Source organism: Monodon monoceros, unplaced genomic scaffold (genome assembly GCF_005190385.1).
Source record: "Monodon monoceros isolate NGI ecotype Baffin Bay Population unplaced genomic scaffold, NGI_Narwhal_1 Super_Scaffold_9, whole genome shotgun sequence".
Lineage (NCBI taxonomy): Eukaryota > Metazoa > Chordata > Mammalia > Artiodactyla > Monodontidae > Monodon > Monodon monoceros.
Genome location: NW_021703786.1, coordinates 25,124,209 through 25,143,505, shown reverse-complemented (window position 1 = coordinate 25,143,505; position 19,297 = coordinate 25,124,209). Strand labels below are relative to the sequence as shown.

At 51.9% G+C, this 19,297-nt stretch overlaps 1 protein-coding gene across 6 annotated transcripts in view; it reads right to left on the bottom strand.

Annotated features, from left to right (window-relative positions):
- CSNK1D (casein kinase 1 delta) overlaps positions 1 to 19,297 on the bottom strand; it is a 38,376-nt gene that overhangs the window by 3,399 nt on the left and 15,680 nt on the right. For 3 of the 6 annotated variants that reach the window (XM_029212834.1, XM_029212837.1, XM_029212838.1), the window contains 6 exons: positions 11,474 to 11,622; positions 10,991 to 11,219; positions 10,498 to 10,668; positions 9,874 to 10,022; positions 7,713 to 7,884; positions 6,990 to 7,129 (listed from right to left, as the gene is read on the bottom strand). In XM_029212834.1, coding sequence (XP_029068667.1) covers positions 6,990 to 7,129; positions 7,713 to 7,884; positions 9,874 to 10,022; positions 10,498 to 10,668; positions 10,991 to 11,219; positions 11,474 to 11,622 — 1,010 coding nt within the window. Of the gene's footprint in view, positions 1 to 647; positions 2,785 to 3,918; positions 3,984 to 6,989; positions 7,130 to 7,712; positions 7,885 to 9,873; positions 10,023 to 10,497; positions 10,669 to 10,990; positions 11,220 to 11,473; positions 11,623 to 14,888; positions 15,165 to 19,297 lie in introns of those variants that run through there. The other 3 variants (XM_029212836.1, XM_029212839.1, XM_029212835.1) reach the window with 3 other exon arrangements.

Sequence of the window (19,297 nt, the reverse complement as noted above, 5' to 3'; positions counted from 1 at the left end):
CCCACCCGGCCAGCCCTGCAAGTCACCGTGGGCAGGAGAGACTGCTGGGGACCATGCTTTCTCACTCAGCGCCATCTGGAGCTCCCAGGGGTAGGAACTTCTTAGGCTCCAACAACTCCAGGGGGAGAGAGAAGCGGAGGCCATGAGCCCAACAGATGGATGGATGATGTACCCTTGCAGACGCTGCCTTGATTAGAAAGGACAACACCCGGGGCATGGGGCATGCAAGGTGGTGTTCTCACTGGGATGGCGACTGCCAGGTCCAAGCCCCTGCGTCCCAGCAGGGGCCCACTAGCAGCCACTTCGAGCACCCACCACGGGCAGCAGGAACATGGCTATGTGTCAGCTACCGTGCTCTTCACTCCCCAGAAAACCCAAAATGGGTGGAAGCACTTCCTTCCCATAAAGGTGGTTAAGGCAGGGGACTGGTATGTGCACATGGCCTGCACCGGCGACAACTCAGCCACATCCATGCCACGTCCCACAGGCTCATTCCACCTACTCCTGAGCAGCTTACAAAGTACACCAACAGGCTTCAAAAGGACAGACACGAATGCCCAGTCTCAGAAAATTAGTTTCAAATAGTTAATCTAAACAAATCAAAACTCAAACTGATGAAATAAAGACCACATGGCAGGGACAGGGAATAAAGGTAGAAGTCGTCATGAATTTATTATTTACACGGTAGTTAAGGACACAAATACAGTGGTCATACAAAAGCGCAGTTCAGAGACTTGGCAACGGATACACAGGTTGATACAGACATTCCAACTATGTTTCCTGCAAGTCAGGATGGGGAGTTAAATAAGGGAGGGACACAACTGTCCACAACCGCAGTGCTGAGGACTCGGGGTCAGAGTCCACTTCTCAAATGCCATCTGGCAATTTCAGGTGGAAACCTGGATGCAGGATGTTGGGGCTGCGGCTGCTAACTCCTTGCTGGGAAGGGCAGGCCCGCCTCTGCAGAAGGCACTGGGCCACAATGAAAGCCCCCAACTCGCTCTGACCCACGCGAGCTCCCTCTGCACTCCCAGAAACACAGCCCGACCTGGCCAAGTGCCCACACCCCAAAACACTTACAGAGTAGCCAGCTCAGGAATCAGAAAGAAGTAAACAGCTGCATTCTGTGCCATCAACAGCAGGCAGGGCGTCCTAGGACCAGCATCCCCGTGCTGGGACTTTGGGGGCAGGAAGGGAAAACACAGACGTGGACACCTTTTAGGTGCCTATCTTCCTACGAGTGTCCCAGTTTCCAAACAGAACACACTGCAGGGGGATGATGCGAAGAAATGTGAAAGTACCTATGAACATATATATTGCACCTCGTTTCCAGAGACGGGGGCTCCTGTCTACCGGCCACCACTACTACCTGGTGCCTCTGCTACTGCAAAGTGAGGGAGAGCGTCTCGGGAAACCACCTGGAGCTGGGCTGCCGCAGAAGGTCTTTCTGGGGAGATTCAGCCCTGCTCTGACTCTTGGCCTCTGTGGGGTCACTATGTCCCAGGGAAAGTCACAAAAGCGGGTGACCCTTCACCCTCCTGGACAATCAGGTCATCAGAGTCACCTGCTTCTTGGCACTTCAGAGTGGATTTCCTTGGGCTCGCTGGCCTTTCTGAGCAACGCTGGCATCCAGGGCAGATACCATGGCCCTTGGTTTTGAGCACATAGATATTAACACAGATTAAGGGCCAATCTGCACTGGTAATATTGACAGCCTACTTAGAAAATCTCCCAGATTCAAAAGCATTGAGGCAACCACCACCAAAATAATCACACACGACTCCACGGAGGGGCCCAAGTCTCTCAGTTTGAAATCCTCTCCCGAGGGATCAGCGACACGATGCGAAGCCACAGCTTCTGCAGTCTTCAGGCTCAGCTTCCTTCTCGCTGCGTCTGGGAAGGGCAGATCGGTGGGCTGCTCTGTGGGGAAGCACCCGCTGAGCCCACGCGTGTAGCCAGCACTTTCTAACTGCTCTGATGATTCAAGAATCCCAGCGGGTCTGCAGTGAGCAGGCATTTCAGTTTACGGTGGGGAAAGGAGCATGACAGCCAAAACCAGGTTAATGAGGTCACGAGACACACGGCACACAGGGACACACACGTTACTTACACACGCGTATACACGTGATAGAATTTCTGATGAGAATCCCTTTTCCACAGTGACCACACAACAAACCACGAGACGCAGACCACGGAAACCCACGTGCTCTGCTCCCTGCCTCACTCCTTCTACACGAACTCCACATCAGTGCCTGCTTTAGAATTCTTTAAAGTCAGCATCTTCAAGACCGCAAAAACAGACATGAAAGAAACAATAAAGACAGATTTCTTCACACAGATTTAAGCCAATAATTTTTAGCAAAATGATACAAAACTGTCTCAACCAAGTAGAAGATCGGTAGTTACAGTAGACTCGGCAGGGACATGGGTGCGCCACCACGGAGGGGACTGAAAGGCTCTTGAATGGGAGTTGGATTCTCTCTGCAACCATCTCACTGCTTTCGTCCCAGCCCCGCTAGAACCAAGTTCATGGGGGCTCAGTGCAGCCCCTGGCGATGGCAGCGCTTGGAGTCTGTCCGGCTGGGTTTGTGTTTGGTTTCCCCCATGGGCGTCGCTGGGTGGGTGGCCTGGAGAGGTCCCGGTGTTAACATTTCGGTTCTAGACCGGGGGCGTGTCACTAGTAACAGAGTAGATCAGCCATGCATTGTCTGCCCTCAGCAAAAAGGAGAGTTCTCATCGGTGCACGACAGACTGCAGACCACTGGACGCCACCCGACCGGGAATCTGTCGGAGCCAAAGCACAGGAGAAGGTCAGCGTGAGGCCAGAGGAACGGAGCCGGTTGGCCTTGGGCAGAAAACACCAGTGACAGTGCCCTGGTGGGGAGGGGGCAGATGCCGCCTAGCCCCTCTGGACACGCGCACCCCCAGCTGCTCTGGAAGGTCCCTCGAGTCCAGGATACGTGCAGCAGAAAGAGTGACAGGAAGATGGGGAAGGAAGAGCCATGCAGGCAAGGAGGCTGTGGGGCCGCCAGCTCATGATCAGTCAGACCAGAGTCCAAGCGGGCAAGAGATGCTTGCTCCCAGCCCCCCTTCCTGGAAAGTAGCCTGGTGTCCCAAAAATAGGGACCAGGCCCCAAGCGGGCACTGGGACTCCACGTGGGGCAAGACGTGAAAAGCATTTCCCATCAAGATGTCCCCAAGAGTGCAGTCACGTTACAACTGCAGCTGGTCTCCCACCGCAGCGCAAAGTGGACAGAAGCTGCAAGCCCTCAGCCGGGAGGAGCCACAAGAGTTGCCACCAAGAGGGGAGCCTGGCTTGGATGCCCAGCCATGCACCAACGGCAGGGAGCGTGTGGCTGTGGCTGATGGGTGAATACAGATGAGAGCGTGGTGGACAAGATGCTAGGCAGAGACCAAGTTCAAAAAGAAAAACAAACGAGGAGGACAGAAATCAGTGCTAAAGGAAGAGAGATGAGAAAGCCGGGACAGCAGGGACCATCAGGAGTGTCTCACGCAGCAAGAGTGCAAGAGCCCCTGCCAAGCGCGGCCCCCACAGCCAGCATGACACGACACACGTCCAGCGACCGACCTGGAACCACGCGGCCCCGAACCTTCTGAGGCCCCTGGGGCCACTGGAGCCAAGACTGGGCTCCTGCTCCCCACGCCAGCTCCCAACTGGAGACCACAGCAAAGGCCAAAGGCCAACAGACAGGATTCTGGGGTCACCCCAGACTGGACAGCCCACCACAGCTGCTCTAGAAGCCATGTGAGGAGAGGACCTGGGCCAGGGGCCTTGCTCTACCTGGGGCACCTGGCATGCAAGCCCGACCCCCTGCGTGCTCCCTCAGGTCGGCGAGCGGGCGGCAGCTCCCACCCCGCCCGGCGCCTGCTGAGGAGCCCCGCCGTGAGCACACTCACCCAGTGCTGCCTTCCGACGGGGAGACGTGCAGCTACTTGCCGTGATGTTCGAAAGGAATGCTATTCTGAGGTGGGGGGAAAAGACAGCTGTTGGTAAGGGTTACGCTGGCCAGACCAGCACGTGAGGCCCTCCTGTTTCCGCAAGCACTGCCTCGCCTTGCCTCAACCAGGTCCATGACCACTGGCCAGGGCCGCTCGAGGGGACCCAGGGACACAGGAGCTCAGTCTCGCCTCTCGAGAGTGGCCCCTGGACATGCAGCCGCTGCTGCTCCTTGAGGATGGATCTGTCAATGGGGCCAACAAGGGAGACCCTTCCCAACTCTCGCGTAGTAAGAAAACTGGATGCCTAGACGGCAGCCCCTCCATCAGCTCTCGGGACCAGCAGCTCCCCAAGGCCTGTGCTTGGCAGGTGGAGAGGACACCACCTCCCTGTGACTAAAGGACTGGACACATTTCCTCACTGACACAAGGAAGAGGACACGGTTGTGGACCTTACTTGGGGCGCAGGAATTAAAACGAGTAAGCCTGAAGGAAAAACTGGCACCACGGACCAGCATCACGTTCTACCAATAGCACTGGATGGAGGAGGCCCTCCTCACAAAGAGAAACATGACAAAACAGGTTCATCCACCAGGAGCCCTTCCGTCTTCACATTATTCCAGCTGGAGAGGCCAGATTCGCAGGCCGGGGTCAGGAATGTGGGGACTGTGGTCCCTGGAGAAGCACGTGGGGGTGAGGAGGAACGGCCAGGACAAGCAACACACATGTCACACCCTCCCACCTTCAGCTGGACAGGGTCGGCAGGGCCCTCCCCCAAGTGCTCTGGGCACTTCTGTGCTGAGGATGAGCTACTCCTGTGCACTCGGTGCATTGGCACAGGACGCAACCTCTCCTCTTCGAGCGGCAAAGAGGAAGCGGGTAGGAAGCAGCCCCCGCCGGGCCACAGAGAGACCAGGGTCTGTGCACACGTGGTGCTGCCCCCTGGACTGGTGTGTCACTGCCCCTACCCGCATCGTATCTTTGCGGGGGAGGGCGATGAATGGAGGCCATAGAGTTGTAAAAGCTGGAGCAACTCTGACCACGCCCTTGGTGGACAAGAGCCTTTCAGAGTCTCTTAGGAAGAGCACCTGGAGGATGACCAGAAAAAACCAAAAGACCGAGCTGTCCCCAGGATGGAGGCCACCGGGGACACGCCCTCAGGGGCTTTGTCCTCAACATGAAGATCCTAAGGAAACCCCCAGGGTGACTAGGGTGCTTCTTTTGGGAGAGAATACCCCCAAATCGAATCTCTTCAGAGACTCCCCACAGTGCTCAGGCCCACATGACACTTCTTCGTATGGAAAGCAGAGAGAGAACCAGAGAACAAAGACACGTGATTGTGAGGACAGACCCTGGAGCTGCGTGTGGTCAACGCTCATGGGTCGGTGGCCTGAGGGGTGGACACAAGCCGGAGAAGAGGCTAGACTAGGACCCATAACTACCCGGCACCCTCAGAACCCTCTACCTCTGCCGTTTCCCTCAACGATCCTCAGAGCAAAAGACATTTTCTTGTGTTAAAAAAAAAAAGTTAAGCCTGTCCCTTCCTTGGTCCTTGATGGCTGAGGTGTTCCAGGGCCCTCAGCCAGGCCCACTTGGCCAGGGGCAGCAAAACACCTCCCAGGACCTGCTCCCGGCTGCTGGCTCATATGTTCCAGGGCTCATGGAAGAAACGCGTTAAGCCCTTTCCGTGTCTTGTGGTCACAGAGGAGGGGTGTGGGGCCGGGAGCCCTAAGAGGCCCAATCTCATCACTCTGGCCAGACCCGCTGAGCCCCACAGTTCAAACGACCTGCGTCTTCAGCCTTTTTGAGAGAAAATTACCATATAAGAACCCATTTCTAGTAGAATTCCTAGTAAATTAGAAGTGTTTGGTAAAAATACTATTTCACTTGATTAAAGAAAACTGGTCAGGAGCACTTCCTCTGCCTGGGCACACCTTGCTCCTCTGCCAGGAGACCAGCTGGACACCACAGGACCGAGGTTCTGGGCAATTCTCACAGACACTGTGCCCTCCTGATCAACGTGCTCAATCCACCACATTCAGCAACAAGCTACACCTACTGCCCAGCAAGCACAGGGGGAGGGCAGGGCGCTAAATGTAAACCTGAGGCATCGTGGTGAAGCAGACGGATGCTGCCCCAGTACGTGGCCAGGACCTGGGCTTCGGCCATTCCTGAACTCACCACCTGCCCACCCAGCAGACGCCACCGGGTAGTCCCGGCCCCCACAGGACCCCTGCCCACCCCCACTGCCCACGGGAGGATGCCCTGAAGGCTAGTTGAGGAAAAACGTCCGCAAGCAGGTAAAGAGCTGCTCTGCTGAGGGAGGCGCGTCAGTGAGACAGAAAAACAGCAAGGAAAGCCAGACGGGGAAGATGACGTGGGTGGAGGAGGCCCCGGGGCCAGGCCCTGCACCTCTGAGCACACTCGCCTTGCCAGAGAGAAGACAAACGTCAGAAGGGGCATCAGAAGACAGGAACCCACAGCACGTCGCCAAGTGCTGGACATGACACTGCAGAGTGACCGCCGGCAATATGCCACGCCCCACCCACCCCCCCCGGGTTCTCTGCTGGGGGAGCACCTGACCAACGAGAACGAGGACAGAGTCCCAAAGGCTGGAGGTGCCCACGACAAACGGCGTGAGCAGGCTGGTGTTTCCAGTCTGCCCAGGGAAGACGGCCAAGCCTCCAAAGCTGGCTGGGGGCTGGGGGCCACACGGAGGGCAGCTGGAGAGAAAAGGTCCCGTGGCACATCCTAGCACAATTGCGGGGTGGGGCTGGCTGTACAGCCCTTACCCCACAAAGCTTGTCACAGAGGCTTTCAACCAACGGGCCAAACTGTGAGGGGCACAACATTCCCCCAATGGTTAAAACACCCAAAAATGGGGAGAAAGGGAAGGCAGGAAAGAAGGAAAGCCTTCGAAACTATCATCCCACTCTGCCTGGAGCCCGTAAGACCAGACCAAACATGGAGAAGCCGGGGGCCTGCAGCGCCCAGCCTGGGTGAGGTCAGGCGCCGGCCCGCGGGGCGCGTACCTGTGAGGTGGACATGCGGGAGGTATCTTGCCGGCCCGTGAGGTCGGACGAGGAGATGTTGACTGGGGCACCGCGGTGCAGCCGCATACTCACTTTCCGCTCCCTTTCCATGCCGGACACGGGCCTAGGAGAGGTGTTCGCTGGAGGAAAGGGAGACAGGGGCGAGTGTGAGGCCTCGGAATGCGGCCCCACGCTCCAGCACGGGGTCTCTCCTCGGGAACCACGTCTAACAAGGACCCTCGGCTGCCTCGGCGTCGGGCACAGGACAGGCTACTGTACCCTAAGACTAGGCCGGCACCACAGGCTCTGCTGATGCCCCAGGAGCAAAGCACCAGGTGTCCAGTGGGAGGGCAGCCGGGGCCTCTGCCTACAACGCTTGTCTCGACAGGCAAGAGGCTGGAGAGGTTTGTGGTGGAGGATGTCGTGCCATGAGAAGAACAAGAGGCAAAGCAACAGAGCTCACAGGGAACACAATCCTTCGAGAGGCCAACGTCTGGGAAACACATTCCCGAAGGCACTGTCCCAGGGCGTTCCCTGGCCTAACTTCGGAAATAAGAACTGATCAGAGTAAGGATGCACATGTCTTCACCCATCAGGCACTCCTGCCTAGACCCCACGAGGTCACACACTGGAGTGTCCAGAGCAAGTGACACTCAAAACAGAACCCCCACTGCCTGCAAGAGCAGGGGCCGGGGTGCAAGCTGCAGCCCTGGGACCACTCACCAGTGTGTGAGGTAGGGGTGAGGGGGGTAGGAGGAGCCACCTCCTGTGTCCCCCTCAGCCGGCCCGAGGCCGTGGAAGGGAGGCCGCGTGTGGCTGGATTTCGGGAGTGTCTCAACCGCTCCTCTCGGTCCCGGCGTTCCCGCTCAGCATCGTCAGCTGCCCGGCTGGCTCCCTACAGAGGAAAGAGGGCGAGACCAGAACTGAACTGGGTTTGGTGAAAAACCACCTGAGGCACTTGGACGCCACTCGAGAAAACACAGGGGCGTGTGGGACAGTCTGCCCACAAAGCCGTCCACAGCCTCGCAGCAAGCCAGGCGCTCTTCCCTCTGGGTCCACGCATGGCCTGTCCCACAACCGTGGGAGAGCAGAACCAGGCTTCTCAGTCTCCTCTTCCCAGCACAGCAGAGGAAACCCCCACCCCATCGTCTCAGCACCCCCTCAGAACCCAGACACCAACGGCACCTGGCGGCCCTCTTCTCTGCGACCATTCACACGGGGATGGGAACCAGCCCAGGTCAGAGGTGGCCCAATGCGGCGACAGTTGGGGGAGTCCGCAAGGCAGGTGGGAGGGACAGCATTTGGTTGGCTGAGGGGTCCAACTGGAGCCCAGATGCCCGGGCCAGGCCCATGTCCTGTTGGTGCACTTGAAATAAGGAGGCCAGCAGCCAGGCTCATCCCGGGGGGCCATGCGGTGGGCACCGCCTAAGCTAAGCTAGTTACTCCCAGGACAAACAGCTAGTTACGCTTTCAGTGAATGTCACACCAGAAACACGGGGACGTTTGATTTTAAGTGGTAACGCTAAGATACCTGCCCTAGTAGAGGTCACATCCTAATTACCAGCGCTGTAAGGCAAGAGTCTGAAAACTGCAGCCCACGGGCCAAATGCAGCCACACCCGATCCTGCAAATACGGTTTTCTTGGCACAGTCACACCCACTCACTGCCGCACTGCTTGGGCAGCTCTCCAGTTACAACACAGAGTTGAGTGGTCGCACCGCTGTGCTGACGGCAAAGTTAAAATTATTGACTGTCTGGTCCTTTACAGAAGAGGTTTGCTGAGCCCCTCGGAGGGATGACAATGTTAGAACAAAGAACTTATTAAAGTGGCTCTAGCAGGAGGCCCACCCTGATGTCCAGACTCCAGGTAACCTGCGGCACCACTCCCAAAGGCTGTCCTTAGAAGGCCATCCTAACAGAGGGGCCTGACACCAGGATGGCACGGGTGAGGTCCAGGGCAGGCTGGCTCTGTGGGCTGGCCCCCGCTCTGGGAGGCTGCAGCCCCCCACCCCTACCTGGTCCCTGTGTGAATACCCCTGCACCTGTAAGGCCATGGGACAAGGCTTCCTGTTTTGCACCCTCTGAAGAGGAGGTTCTGTTCCTCCATCAGATTTTGTCTCCCTAGAAACCAGCCCATTTTTGTTTTAAGCTCATAGAACACATTTTTAATGAAAGAGAAAGTGGAAATCAAAAAAAAAACTGGAATTCTGGCCGTAGTATTGGAGATTAAACAAACTCACACAACAGATTCAGGGACAGGCGGCCTGTTTTAGAGAGGAAAACAAATTAAAGTTCAAGCCCCTCCACCCCCAGCCCCTGCAGCGTGCGTGCACACAACACAGGCTCACACTTAATGAACGAACTGGGTGACAAAGGAAATCAAATGTAAGTCTAGCTCATCACAAGGCCAAACGCAAACCTAACACACAGCGCCTCCCAGGCTACCCACCCCCTCGGAGGCCGGGCCTCGGCACAGCCTGGTAGGGGGAGGAGTAGGGAAGTCTTCACCCAACCCGGCGACAGCCACACCCCGTTGACAAGGAACTCACAAGCCAGAGCAGCCACAATGTCCTTAGGATGGATGACGATGATGATAAAATGACCTCAGCGTCCTAAGTAAGAGCCTTGGTCTGGGCAGACCTGCACTGTGGACATACCTCAGGCCCAAGAACCCCACAGCCCCGCTGCAGCCTTGAGGTGCCTTCTTCACTTGCCAACAGGCATCTGGCTTCTCAGAACCCCGCGTGCTCCCCGTGTGGCAGCCATGCCTCCTGAAGCCCCACCCCGTGTAGCTCCCAGGAAGGGACGGCAGCAGCTAGCGGCCTTCTGCTGACCGGCATGCCCCTTCCACGCTGAGCAGTCAGTGAGCTGGGGGCGCACTTACGAATTTGAGCATGTTCCAGTCGAACACGTAGTCATAGGAGAAACCCTGGCGATGGAACAGGTTCCTGAAGAGCTGTCTCAGGTATGAGTAGTCAGGCTTATCGTCAAAACGCAAGGAACGGCAAAAATTCAGGTACGTGGCGAATTCAGCTGTAAAACACCATGAAACTCAGAGGTAACTGGCAGTACCCCTGACTGGGAGCCAGCATGGCGTCTGTCCACAAAACCCTTGACCACTCCCAGCCACCCAAACAGAGGGTGTGAAAGCTGGAACCTGAAACACCGAGCATGCTTTGAGGAAAGAGGCTGAGAAAACTGAGCACACAGAGCATAACAGAGTTTCATCTGAGGCATTTATCACAGGGGCAGTCTCACAAAAACAAAAGGAAAACTCCCTGAGTTTTACGGCTCAGGAAGGTAGAGGAGCGCCAGGGACAGAAGGCTGAGGCCAGTTAAAGGGCAGGCCACCTGCTCACTCTTCACCTCCCCAACCATGCAGGACATCAGTGGGGCCTTAGCAGCCAGCCTCTGGGGGGCTTCCCTGGTCCCTTTCCCAGAGCCTCACAGGTCCCCATCCTCCCACAGAAACACAGGGTTGGCTTGCTGTCCACCTGAGGACACTCACAGGGGTAGCCTTTACACAACACCTCAATGGGAGTGGACATCTTCTTCTCACTGATCCTCTCATACTTCTGCCTCTTGGTAGCAGCCTTCAGGCCCTGCCAGGGCAGCGAGCCCAGGTTGAAGTACATGAGCACGTAGCCCAGAGACTCCAGGTCGTCCCTTCGAGATTGTTCTGGGGAGAGAGGACAGTGGGTCAAAGCGGCAAACACCCCGCTTCCTGGGGATGAACTCAGAGCCACAGGGAAGGACATCTGGATTCCTTGTTTCAGCACAAGTGCCCCTGCTGTGCTGTTCAGAGACGCACCGCCACCTGTCAGGAGGCCCCAACACGTGCCTGTCTCCCCACGTCCCACAAGGTAAGGTCTCCAGGCCCGGACACCAGCCTCTGCTACAAAGGTTTGACGCCAGCCTCCACACCCAACATGCTAACCACCCTGAGGGCCCCCAGGAGGCTGTAGGACAGCCAGGCCTGCGGCCGGGGCAGGAGGGCTCACCGATGCCGAGGTGCGTGTTGATGGAGGCATACCGCGCCGTCCCGGTGAGGTTCTTGTTCTCGCGGTAGGGGATGTGCTGGTGGGTGCGGGCGTCCCTGTACTTCTTGGCCAGCCCGAAGTCGATGATGTAGACCAGGTTGCCCTTCTTGCCTAGCCCCATGAGGAAGTTGTCTGGCTTCACGTCTCGGTGAATGAAGTTCTTTGAGTGAATGTACTCAATACGACTAATCTGCAGGTGGAGAAGCAAGGGTGAGAGGTTGAACCCCAGGCAGTAGCCTGGCGGAGGGAACCCGGGGAACTCAGGCCCACACGCAGATGCACCCTGCCCGCCAAGGGTCACTATCTTTCACAGAGTTAACGAGCTTCCATGTTCTCCCTGTGCACTAACAGCACAGCCCTGAAGGCCTCATCAGACTGATGAATCAAACCGAGCTAGTGCTGAGCACGCAGGCTGCCCTTCACTTGAGAAAAATGAACTCTCACCATTTGGTCAGCAAGGAGCAGGACGGTTTTGAGACTGAACTTCCTAGAGCAAAAGTTGAAGAGGTCTTCCAGGCTGGGTCCCAACAGCTCCATCACCATGACGTTGTAGTCCCCCTCAGCCCCACACCACCGGATGGTGGGGATGCCCACTGCAAGAGAGCCCATGTCAGTCTGCCTCCCGCGCACCTGCACTGAGGGCACCTGTGCCCACGACGCCAGCAGAGGACTGGGCAGAAGCAGTCAGAAGTGACGTGCGGAGAGGGTGGGAGGCCAACTTCACGGAAGGGGTGGGACAAGGGGCTCAGGAGGAGGAACTGCACTCCCTCCCATACCCCCAGTCTTCCCGTAACTGACATCCTGCACCAGTGCGATGCTTAATTAGTGCTGATACACCGTCATTAACTAAGGTCCACACTATTCAGGTTTCCTCAGTTTTAACCTCATGCCTCCTGCTACTCCAGGACCTGTCTTGGACCCCACATGACATTTACTCACCACATCTCCTCCGGCTGCTCTTGGCCGGGATGGTCTCTCAGACTTTCCTGGTTTGAATGACCCCAATGGTTTGGAGGAGGGCTGGGCAAGGAGGTGCAGACTGTCCCTCTGCTGGTTTGTCTGATGTCTTTCTCATTATTAGTCTGGGCTTGGGGGAGGGAGACCACAGAGGGAAAGTGCCCTTCCCACCACATCCTGTCAGGGTCTGTGCTCTCAACACGACTCCTCACCATGGCTGTGCTCTTGGTCACCTGGCTGAGGTGTGCCTGTCAGGTGTCTCTGCTGGGGAGTTCCTCTCTCTCCCCTTTCCATCTTGTTCTCTCTGCGGGGACGTCACCACGTGCGGACCACACTTAAGGGGGTTGTTTGGGCTCCCTCCCGGAGGGCACAGCCATCTATATATATGACTTGGAATGCTTCCACACAGATTTGTCTCTTCTCCCCATTTACTTATTCGGTATTTTTTCCTATCAGTACGGACCCATGAGTATCTATTTTATACTTTGGTCTGTACTCCAACACTATGTCACTTATTCTGTTGCTCCAAGCATCCCAGCCTTCGTTGCTCCTCCGTGGCTCCTGTGGCCCTTTAACACCCCATCACTGCAGGCTCTGTTTGTTTTGAGCACTGCCTTCCTTTCTGGCACTATAAGATCCTAAACAGTTTTAGTTTTGATATCAACTGGGCAACTTTTTATTTTAAAATACATTTGCACATTACGTGAGAACAAATTTAACAAATCGACAGGTTACAAGGCATAATGTAACAAAAGCCTGTGGCCCACCACACAGACCAGGGACATTCCCAGTAATTGCATCTACTTTTACTCCCCTTTCCTCCCACACCTGCACCCCCCAGACAACAAATGCACAGGACTGTACCCCTTCCTTGTTTTTTAGTAAAGTGAGAGTGTGAGCTATGAAATACACCCCTTGGAGAGGACAGCACACTTCATCTATTCTTCCCTCATCTGCACTGTTTAGGGCTGCTTTCCCCATTATAAACAGTGCTGCTAAATACATTCTTATGTATGTCCGCTGGTGAAAATTCTCACATGTGAAATTCTTGTTCTTAGCTAGTTTCTCCAGGTATAGACCTAGAAACACAGGGTACAAATTATCTGACTATACAAGATAATGTCAAACTGCTTTCCAAAATAAATAACCCACTTTACAACCCCACCACAAATGAATGAGTTCCCGCTGGATGCAAGGTCTCGTCAGAGCTCTTAATTTCTATCAGTCAAGTGGTAGATGTAAAATGGTGTCTCACTGAACTCTCAATTTGGGCCTTTTTTCATTATTTATTGGCATTACATGTTTCCTCTTCTCTAAAATGTCTATGCATATCTTTGTCATTTTTTTTCTATCAGGGTGTTTTTTTCCTATTTATAGCAGTTCTTTTATAAATTCTGGATATTAAACTATTATCTTTTTTATGTGAGGAAAATACCTTTTCTCAGTTAATGACATGTTTTTTATTTTCTTTTGGAGTCTTTTGATGAGAAGAGATGCTAAGTTTTAACAAACATGAATGTATCAATCTTTTCCTTTAAGAGTAATGTGTTTGGTATCTTACATAAGACACCCTTCCCGAACTCAGAGTCAGAAAGAGATGCTTATTATATTAAGAGTACTTCTACTTTCAGCCAAGATGGAGTAATGGGGACCCAATTTACCCTCACATCCACAATAACCAAGAAGAGAAAAGAGAACAAAGAACATACAGAAAGACACAGGCTTTCTAAGACGCTGAACATGAGGCAATGACTGACACTGACACCTGAGACACAACGAGCCCAGACTGCCCAAGTCCTGCCTGAGAGTGTGAGCAGAGAAGCAAAAACTGAGCAGATGAAAGTAGCATCGTCTCATAACTAAGCTGAGGAAGAATTTGAGGAACATTAAAATACCCAGCACACAAGAGGGTAAAATTCAGTGTCTGGCATCCAAAGATTACCAGATATGCCAGGAAGCAGAAAACGTGATCCACATTGAGATCAACAGAAACTGAGTTAGAATCATTAGAGAAGGGCAATAAAAGTTACTATAAACTATAACTGTATTCCATGTCAAAAGAAGTTAAACAAAGGCACAACATGACAGAGATATAAAAGACCCAAATCGGGCTTCCCTGGTGGCACAGTGGTTGAGAGTCCGCCTGCCGATGCAGGGGACACAGGTTCGTGCCCCGGTCCGAGAAGATCCCACATGCCGCGGAGCGGCTGGGCCCGTGAGCCATGGCCACTGAGCCTGCGCATCTGGAGCCTGTGCTCCGCAACGGGAGAGGCCACAACAGTGAGAGGCCCGTGTACCGCAAAAAAAAAAAAAAAAAGACCCAAATCTAGGGACTTCCCTGGCGGTCCAGTGGTTAACACTCCACGCTTCCAATGCAGGGGGTGTGGGTTTGATCCCTGGTCGGAGAACTAAAATTCCACATGTCTAAGAGGAAAACTACACTGGGTGTGTGATTAACAGCAGACCAGACACTGTAGGAGAAAAAACTCGTGAACTTGAAGGCACAGCAGTAGAAACTACTGGAAAAGCCAACACGAGCTTCAGAGCTGTGGGACAACATCAAGGTACCCGCCGTCTGTAACTGGAGGAGAGAGGGGAGGAGGGGGACAGAGGACACACTGAAAGAAAGAGCTGAGAAAAATGACCCACAGATTCAGGAAACTCAACAGGCCCCAAGCATAAGTACCATAAAGAACACAACACTGACATAGCTGACAGTCAAATCGCTCACTAGTGATACTAAGAACACCTTGAAAGCAGCCAGAGAAAAAAAACATGTTAGAGCACAGTGGAGGAACATCTTCCAAGTGCTGAGAAAAGAACTGGCAATCTGCCGAAAAACACCTCAGCAGAGACAAAATGAAGACATTTTCAGATAAAAAAAGTGTGACGAATCAATCACCAGCACTGTGACATATGTAAATGGATGTCCTTCAGGCAGGAGGCAAATGATGCCACATGGAAGTCTGGGCCTACAAAAAGGAATGAAGGGGCTTCCCTGGTGGTGCAGTGGTCAAGAGTCCGCCTGCCGATGCAGGGGACACGGGTTCGTGCCCTGGTCCGGGAGGATCCCACATGCCGCGGAGCGGCTGGGCCCGTGAGCCATGGCCGCTGAGCCTGCACATCCGGAGCCTGTGCTCCGCAATGGGGGAGGCCACAACAGTGAGAGGCCCACGTACTGCAAAAAAAAAAAAACAAAAAAAAAAAAACAATAAGAAAAAGGAATGAAAAGCAATGAAAATAACAACATAAGTACATAAAAAATTATTTAAATTTAAAAGATATGACTGCTTAAACAAAAATAACAATGCACTGCAATATTTATAACATGTAAATATAAACACATGACACCATCACGCAGGCAGGTGGGCAGGTGGAAGCCCACAAGGTCAGGTTCCTCTGCATCCTGCTAAAGAGATGATAGACCCTAACCCAACCACTAAAGTAACAACACAGAGATAGTGACAGAATTCAACAAAGGAGATCATCACAAGAAAAATCATTAAGAAATGTAAAAAGTACTTGATTAATCCAAAATAAGGTAAAAAAGGAGGGAAATGAAACAAAGACCAGATGAGATAAAAACTAACAGCAAACCCAATCCTGTCATTAATCACACTGAATGTAAACACCACAGGTAAGGTACACTTTCTCAGATTAGACAGAAAAGAAAGGACCAGCTATACTGCCCTGCCCACACCAAACACCCTTCAGATACAACTAGGTCACAAGGAGGACAGTGTATCACACCAACATCAGATAAGAGAGCAGAAGGGCTATGTCAGCATCAGACACAGTAGAATGTGTAGAAGAATACTTCCAGGGATATTACCAGTCATCTCACAGTGATAAAGGCATCGACTGATCAAGAAAACATTATTCTAAACATTCACGCAGCTAACAAGAGAGCTTCAAAATACATGAGGCAATACTACAAAGAGACAGAGACAAATCCACAATCTTACTAGAGACGTCAATCATCCCTCTCAGTAGATCACACTTTTTTTCTCAGGTACGCAAGGGGCATTTATCAAGACAAACCACATTCTTGACATAAAACAATAAAGCTAAAAAGGATTCAAGTTATACAATGTATGTTCTCAGAAGACAGTGGAATTCAATTAGAAATAAACAACAGCTCTCTGTAAAATCCCCAAATATCTGGAAGCTAAATAATACAGTTCAAAATAACCCATGGATCAAGGAAGAAATCAAAAGGGGAATCAGCATCTGAACTACATGAAAATGAAAACTTATCAGGATTTGAGATGCTGCTATGGTAGGGGGAAAATTTATAGCCATGAAATGTCTATACTACAGAAAACAGACCAATGATCTCAGCTTCCACCTTAAGAAAATACTTAATTAAACCCTAAGCAAACAGAAGTGAAATAAAAGATCACAGCAGAAACCAATGAAACAGAAAACAGAGAAACAACAGAGAAAATGACAGAGACCAAAGCTGTTTCTTTGAGAAGCTTGTTGATAAATCTCTAATCAGACTGATCAGGGAAAAAATAGAGAAGGCACAAATTACCAACATCAAGAATGAGAGGGAATTCCCTGGCGGTCCAGTGGTTAGGACTCTGAGCTTTCACTGCCGAGGGCCCAGGTTCGATCGCTGGTCAGGGGAACTAAGATCCCACAAGCCGCATGGCGCGGCCAGGGGAAAAAAAAAAAAAGAATGAGAGGTAACATCACTGGATTCTACAAATATTAGAAGTCTAGTAGGGAAATATTATAAACAGCTTTATGCCGATACATTCAATAACTTAGATAAAACAAACAAGTTATTTGAAAGACTCGAACCACCAAAGCCCTTGTATGCTGCTGGTGGGAACTAAGTACAAGCAGTCTGGCAGTTTCTTGAAGAGGAAAAACATTCGCTTACTTTTGGTTCAGCCATTCCACTCCAAGTCACTTACTCAGGAGAAAAAGAAATGAACGTCCATATGACTATCTACACAAAAGTTCATAGCAGCTTTGTGTGGAGTACCTGAAACCTGGAACCAACTCAAATGAACAGGTGCAGGGACAAAGAAACTACCCACACAAGGGAGTACTTCTCAGCAATAAAAAGGAGTAGCCATTGATACACACACAAAATCTCAAAGAAAGAACACACAGTTCTACTCCCTGCACAGGAAACTTTGGGAAATGCAAACTAACCTATAGGGACAGAAGCAGATGACAGAGGGCGGGGGTAGAGGAACCACAAAAGGACCCAACAAACTTTGAAGGGCGATGGATGTGTTTGCCGCCTTGATTATGGCAATGGTTTCATGAGAGGACACAGCCAAAACTTCTCAAATCACACACTCAAAACACATGCAGTTTGATTCACCTCAATAACGCTGATTTAAACAAATCAAAATGTTTTAGTCTTCCTCTTCACACTGAAGTCACCTGATCCACCTGAAAGTGGAGTTTGGGGTGAGGGGAGGCAGGACTCCCAGAGACCTCAGCACCGTGTGTTCACAAGGCCCCCCACACTGACCGTAACACCTCTTCCTTTGAAGTCAGAGTTCTGTGGCCACGAGGGTCTTTGTGTCTGGAGTGTGGGTGGCACAACACTGCAGGTGACCACACGTGACACTCCAAAGATGGACACAGTCCACACTCACATTTCCCCAACTGCATGTCCAGTAACGTCCTTCAGGCTAGTCCCCCCTGCCCAGGGTACAATCTAGGACCATGCACTGCCATGTTTAAGTCTAGAACAGTTTTTCAATCTTTCATCACAGACATATTTGAAGAGTTCAGGTCAATTTTGAACTGTCCTAAATTTGATTTGCCTGATTGCTGGTTCTGATCACCTGTCCGATGGAAATCTGCCAGATTTCTCCACCAAAAGGTACTTTTATCTTTGTCATTGTAAGGTTTTTTTGGCCGCAATGCGGCGCACGTGGGATCTCAGTTCCCCAACATGGGATTGAACCTGGGCCCTCAGCAGTGAAAGAGCAGAGTCCTAACAACTAGGCCGCCGGGGAATTCCCGTCTTTGTTATTAATAAGTAATCTGTGGATGAAGCTTTGAGGGTAGTGTCAATACTTAAGTTGTACGTTTGCATCCACCTTTGATTACCGTCTAAACCCATCAATAATAAGTGCCCACAAAGTGGTGACTTTCCATTTCTGATTGTTCCTTCTGCCTCTCTGTGAAGCTTAACGTGTGTGTGTGTGTGTGGGTCATCATGGACTCAAGAATTCTCCTCCCCCTCCTCCATGTGTTATGTAAGTTTAAGGATTATTTGTTCTAGTTCTGTGAAAAATGTCATGGGTAATTTGATAGGGACCACATTCACTCTGTAGATTGCTTTGCGTAGTATGGCCATTTTAATAATATTCATTCTTCCAATCCAAGAGCATGGTATATCTTTCCATTTCTTTAAATCATCTTCAATTTCCTTTATCAACGTTTTACAGTTCTCAGCATATAAGTCTTTCACCCTCCTTGGTTAGGTTTATTCCTAAGTATTTTATACTTTTTGATGTAATTTTAAAAGGGATTGTCTTTTTACCTTCCCTTTCTGATATTTCATTGTTGGTGTAAAGAAATGCAACAGACTTCTGTATGTTACTCTTAGATCCTGCTACTTTTCTGAATTCGTTATCATTTCTAGTAGTCTTTGTGTGGAGTCCATATATAGAGTTTTATATATATATACATATATATGTATGTAGTATCATGTCATCTGCACATAATGACAATTTTACCTCTTCCCTATCAATCTGGATATCTTTTCTTTTTCTTGTCCAACTACCGTGGCTAGGACTTCCAATACTATATTGAACAGAAATGGTGAGAGTTTCCTCCACGTGCTATAATCCGTTGTTCATTTTGAGGCTTCAACTGTCCCAAATTGGGGCAACAGATGCCACTTCAAGCTCTCTCCCGTGTCCTGTGGACTCATGCCCGTCAGTGTCCGAGCACTTCTTTCCTTTCAGCCGCATGCTCCAGATTCGCCTTCCTTCTTCCTGCCTCGCCCTGGAATCTGGGCTCCTCTCGGTGGGGAGTGATACTAGAAGCCCAGCACCCAACTGGGTGCTAGGTCGTCACTAGCGCTTTCTGTGAGTGTGGCATTTGCACGTCAGTCAACCTGGCCCTTCGCTGCTCTGTGGATCCGTCAGCCTGTCCCTGGGAGAGCCCTGCTGGACTCTGACTGGAATCCCCTGAGCAGCTCTGGGAGACATCTTGCCGAGTCTTCCTCTCCATGAACGGAACATCTCCACTTAGCTTGAGTCCTCATCAGCGTTCTCCAATGAAGTTTAAAAATTTTCCGCATGCAGGTCACACCTGGCTTAGGATTTA